Here is a 6,000-nt window from a genome sequence, read left to right on the forward strand (position 1 = left end):
TCAAAGTGCTTCCCACATGTCAAAATTAAAAATATCAAAGTGTCTTCCACAGATCGAGTGTCTGCTCTGATAACCATCTTACCAACAACTGATAACATTGTGGAAAACTTTGAGTTTGAGGTTAATGATAGCCATAAACGTGATTGTGAAAAACAGGACTTTTTCATTTTCATGTTCACTATTTCTGGGAATCACTCAGATTCCTGTCACAGGTCAACTTTTTTTTAGGTTAGAGGTAAGATCCCCTTATGTGGGAGGCTTACATTTTCAGATACTATCATCAGAGGAGGAAGAAACTACAATAATGTTTTCACATTCTTTTGCTTTGAGGTTAACCCTTTAATGCCCTTTGTATTATATATATTTTTTTAATAATTTTATTTTTTTGCTTTTAAATTAAACACAACATGCTTATACAAAATCAACCGAGAACAATTACTACATTTAGCATTTGTGAACTTATAAGCATGAGAAGAGAAAAAGAAGGGGGAAAAAAGAAGAAAAAGTTAACAATATTAACTAAATAAAGGGTAAAATAAACTAAGAAAATTCATGCGGAGTGTGAGGCATGAATTATGATCAGTTAATTTTTAAGACTTCTAGAAATGGCTGCCAAATCATACAAAAACTCGCCAGTTTCCCCTTTCTATCATATCTGATCTGTTCCACCCTGGCCACAGACACCATCTCATTAAGCCACCTTTTAAAACACGGGGCCGAAGAAGACCGCCACTGTAAAAGAATACGTTTCTTTGCAGCCAGCATCCCCATTGTAATTATCTGTTTTTGTGAAAAGGAAAAAGATTAGACTGATGCAAATGATCCAAGTATAGCCAATGTACCATCAAGTGGTACTTTTTTCCTAAATTGGTTTGAAAACCACATAAAAATCTGGCTCCAAAAAGCTTTCAAGACAGGGCAATGCCAAAATAAATGTGCAAGGGAACCTTCACCAATATTACATCTATCACATAAGCGGGATACAGAATTATAGATCCGGTTAAGTTTAAGTTTAGAAAAGTGTAATCTGTGAATGACTTTAAACTCCTTCGTATTATATTTGATACATGAGTTTGATAGACCTCTATCTCATCAACATGATCAATACTTGCCATCATTTCAAAATGTTATGGACAAAATTTTCTTTGGTCTAAAAATAACATTGTTGTCATTGTTGCCCAAAATGTCCAATGCATCAAATGTGATACAAAAAATTCTATAATAAATACATAATAAAAATATATCATACACAACATGTTATAGCAAAACAATTTTTGTGGATTTTGTTATAAGGGTTAATAAACATCTCAGTTCCAAAAATTCAGAATTTTCTGGCTATTTTTTGATGGGTTGGGTCTTACAGGGTTAATGATATCCCTAAATGTGACTGTAGAAAATTCTTTCACTTTCAAGCTTACATATTACATATATATCTACATTACATATAGATATTTCTTGGTGTTATCTGCTTATTCCCTGCCTAGTTCCACCCTTGCGCCATAATTTTTTTTTCTGCTTTCGTTTTGAAGATGACACGAGTAAGGAGGAAAAAAAAAGTAACATCAGAGCAGATAAAATTGGGGCGTGGGGACGTGACAGATAAAAGGAACCAGAGTACAGTTGAGCAGAACTTGCGCTGTCTTCCTGATCAGAGAAGTTGCCGTAAGTAGTTAAACACTGATCTGTTTTTTCATTGTATTCATCTGTTGCTTTCAGTGGAACAAAGCTTTCCTAGTTTCTGGTTAAACTCATTTGTAATGAAATCAAAAAGATGTTGACATTTATTAGTGTTTCTATGTTGCAGGACTAAATGTTAAATCTACACAAACACAGATGAAAGAAAATATTAGAGTGTATACATTCTGTGTTTAACCCATCGCACTACTTTTAGAGTTACATAAATTAAAACTCCAAGCATGAAGTTGGAAAAGAATAGCAACTTTTAGTTTTGCAAGATAGAGAATACTATTATGATTGTTTGCAGTTTTGATTTGCTTCTCCGATTGAAAAGTATGTTGACTTACTGCTGGCTGCATTAGATCATCACACACACAAAAGCTATTCACTTGTATTTTTATTTTTTATTCCTATTTATTCTATTTATCCCCTTCGTATATTTTATCTATATATGTCTCTGTATTTATATGTGTGTGTAATATATATATATAATATTCTGCTCACGCTCTGTAACTTCTGTCGGTTTTCCCTGTCGATTTTCCCAGAGGAACCCACCTGAGGGATTAATAAAGCTTTATCTTATCTTATCTTATCTTATCTTATCTTATTAAATAAATTCAAACAAGATATTTTGACTGACCAAATTTGATTCTTCTTACCCCATCCTACCAGGTGTCTATTGATAGCTTAATTTTTTTGTAATGCATTAATTATTCTTACAAAGTTAGTTGAGCCACATTAAAGCAGTTTAGAAGAATTGTTGCATCATAAACATAATATATGTTTCATGTAGTTTTTTGTTGGCCTTTTTCTTTTTAGATTTTAGGAGTTTTTAAAAGACTGATCTGAATGTAAGCCAACAAATCATTTCAACTCTGTGGCTAATGGCAAGGAGCCTAACAGCGTAAGAGGTGGGTTTTAATTAATTTCTATGCTTAAAGCCTTCAAAATAAATAAATAAAATAAAATAATGAAATGTTACATGTCATGAAACTGTAGTTTTTGCTATGTATAAACTCTGATGTGAAAATTACAGCTGTAAATTTAAAAAAACTATTATTACTAACTCTGCGTTTTGTATTTTAGGAGTTTTTTTTTTTAAAAGACCAGTTTGAATCCAAACCAATATATCTCAACGTCTAAAAGCACGTGACTGAGAACAGGTAAGGAGCCTAATTTTCCAAAAGTGAAAGATTTTTTTAATATAAAAATGGATTTTTACTATATTGGACGATGTTTGTAATGGTTAAAGTATAAAAATAAGACTTGTAAACGTGAAGAAAAACAATCAGTGGCCACTGGCTTGGTTTACGTTTTCTTGTTTCAGGGCCATCAGCTCATTGGTTGTTTGTGAAACATGAACTGGTTGTTAATTACTTGTTTTCATATTGGTTTTTGTGCTACAGTGCAGCTAAACTCAGCTGGTTTTCTGTTTTTATGTCTGTTTAATTATGTCTTTTTTATATGTCTGTTTAAAGTACAAACTAGATGATGCTTTTCTGGTTAAAATCAGAGCTGAATTCTGTGTTTTAATTTTTAATACATATTTCATCTGCAGATCGGGGGCTGAAAGAAACATCTTAACAACACAAGAACCTGACTGCGCAGAAGCCACTATATTTGTTCCTGAAAGAAGAAAAATTTAGGTCTTTGTAGTGAATTTAATAATTGACGTACAACAAAACAGAAAATGTTTAAAGGGCCCAAAACGCTTTCAGATGCTATTAAAAAAATTTGTGAACAATCAGAAACCAAGACAGGGTCTCTCCCTATTTACATAATTCCACTGAAAAAAAATGATTTCAATGTAGATGGATGTAGACGTTTCACTTTTGGGAAAGAGTCCAGTAAACCTAATCGCACCATAATGGTTCTTGGAGCGACAGGTGCAGGGAAGACAACGCTCATCAACGGGATGATCAATTACATTTTAGGTGTTAAATGGGAGGATCCATATCGCTTTAAGTTAGTTGATGAGGGTCAGTCAACATCACAAGCTCACAGTCAGACCTCTGAAGTCACTGTGTACAAAGTCAACCACCAGGAGGGATTTCAAATTGAGTTCTCTCTGACCATTGTGGACACTCCAGGCTTTGGAGATACAAGAGGCATAGAAAGAGACAGAGAGATCGTAGAGCAGCTACGTAACCTCTTCTCTGCTCAGGGTGGTGTCAGTGAAATTGATGCTGTGTGTTTTGTAGCTCAGGCTGCTTTAGCACGACTCACACCAACACAAAAATATGTGTTTGATTCAGTGCTCTCAATCTTTGGCAAAGATGTAGCAGAAAACATCAGGGTTCTGGTGACATTTGCAGACGGTCAGCGACCTCCAGTTCTAGAGGCAATCAATGCTTCAGGAGTCCCATGTCCTAAATCAGAAGACGGACTGCCGGTTCACTTCAAATTCAATAACTCAGCGCTGTTTGCAAATAACAAATCAGTTGAGGCAGAAAGCATGAATGATGATGATGGTGAAGAAGGAGGTTTTGATAAGATGTTTTGGGAGATGGGCACAAAAAGCATGAGGAAGTTTTTTGCTGCTCTGAATAAAATAGAAACCAAAAGCTTGACAATGACAAAAGAGGTCCTCAGAGAAAGAAAGCAGCTCGAGAATTCAGTTGAGAATCTGCAGGTACAGGTGAAACTTGGGTTAGCCAAGCTTGAGGAGATAAAAGAGACGAGTGAAAAACTTAGAGAACATGAAGCAGAGATCAGCAGAAATGAGAACTTTGAATTTGAAGTTACTGTCAAAAAGCCTGTTCAGGAGGACATTTCTGGCACTGGAAACTACATCACCAACTGTCAGCAGTGTCATGTCACCTGCCATTATCCTTGTGGCATACCAAATGATGCAGATAAAAGTGGCTGTTCAGCAATTGGGCCAAATGGATATTGTACAGAGTGCCCAGGAAAATGTGTTTGGAATATACACTTTAATCAGAAGTACAAATGGGGCTATAAAGATGTTAAAGAAAAAAGAACAATAAAAGATCTGGAAGAAAAGTATCGGGAAGCCAAAGGAGAGAAGATGACTGTTCAGAAAGTGATTGATAAACTGAAGGCTGAGTATAAAAGTTTGCAGGCTGAGGTGGTGAAACTGATGGAGAGATCTTCCAAGTGTCTGAACAGACTTAAAGAGATAGCACTGAAGGCAAACCCTCTGTCCACTCCAGAGTACATCGACATGCTTATTGAAGGAGAGAAATCTGAGGCCAAACCAGGCTGGAAGCAACGAGTTCAGTCTCTGATGTCCATGAAGGAAAAAGCAGAGACAATGGCTAAAATAGAGGAAGGCAAAAATCTCCTGCGTCATCAAGAATCACTTGATGTTAATGCTTAGCCAAATCCATGAAACAGCACATAGTCACAGGCAGTCAGATAATGATAGAGGGTAAAATCACAGCCAGCTGCAGCAACCTTTGAATGATTTTAAAGTTTCACCACTTTTTGTATTTATGATCCTGAAACTTTAGAAAGAATATGTATTTGACCTACTACAAGCAACTTCAAAGTTAAATAAAACACAATAAAACTCATTGTTTTTTTTAATTTCCTGATCAACTGTATTTTTTTTTCTACTGGTTTACACGTCACTCTCATCTTCATGCTCATTTTAAAATTTATATGTTTTCTTTTTATTTATCTAAGGTTGAATCATTTAATTTAATAAAAAAAAAAATTAATCATGTCCTTTCTAACCTTAACTCTTCAATGATTTTTCTGATTCTAAGATAAATAAAGTGGTTAATATGCTTTGGCTTATGAGTACTACATATTAAAAGATTTAAGTGAATCCATATATTTGAGCCCGTCTACAATCCAAAATAAATTCATTATGATTCAATTTCTTCTTCTTCTTTTTAAAAATATGTATACTATATCATTCCACCTTGGAAAAACAACAGTTCAAAGACAATTAAAAGCAAAATATTGGCAATCATTCATGGCCCTGATGAGTGAAAGTAAACTTCTGACTATATATCAATCATTGCCGTGGCAATAGGCAATCACATAAGCCATAGTGTTCGAACAGTTTGAGCCTCTTCAAGCTTTCTTAGTGCAGAGTGTTAGAGTTGATTGTTTTGAGATTGTCATTTGTGCTAAGATATATATAACCATTGCTTGTATGTGTTTTGATAAAATGTTTCTTCCATATTAGGTTGTGTACATAAGATGTATGAAGCTGTCTCGTCGCTATAGGTTTCCATTGTACATTTAGAAACCACAAGCTTCTGGTTTTATAAGTTTAGCAGGACTGCTCACTTCTGCTTTTGTACATGTTGGTTCGTTGAAAGGTCACGCCATAAATGGAGTGACTGGAGA

At 34.8% G+C, this 6,000-nt stretch overlaps 1 protein-coding gene across 1 annotated transcript in view; it reads left to right on the forward strand.

Moving 5' to 3' along the window:
• LOC102080283 (uncharacterized) overlaps positions 1-5,223 on the forward strand; it is a 41,553-nt gene extending 36,330 nt beyond the window's left edge. Inside the window, exons 2-5 of the mRNA XM_019353979.2 lie at positions 1,530-1,662; positions 2,497-2,588; positions 2,764-2,840; positions 3,236-5,223. Of these exons, the coding sequence (XP_019209524.1) occupies positions 3,368-5,017 (1,650 nt within the window). The 5' untranslated portion in view covers positions 1,530-1,662; positions 2,497-2,588; positions 2,764-2,840; positions 3,236-3,367 and the 3' untranslated portion in view covers positions 5,018-5,223. The remainder of the gene's footprint in view (positions 1-1,529; positions 1,663-2,496; positions 2,589-2,763; positions 2,841-3,235) is intronic.
• The last annotated feature ends 777 nt before the right edge of the window (positions 5,224-6,000 follow it).

The sequence above is a fragment of the Oreochromis niloticus genome, linkage group LG18 (assembly GCF_001858045.2).
Source record: "Oreochromis niloticus isolate F11D_XX linkage group LG18, O_niloticus_UMD_NMBU, whole genome shotgun sequence".
NCBI classification, from domain to species: Eukaryota; Metazoa; Chordata; class Actinopteri; order Cichliformes; family Cichlidae; genus Oreochromis; species Oreochromis niloticus.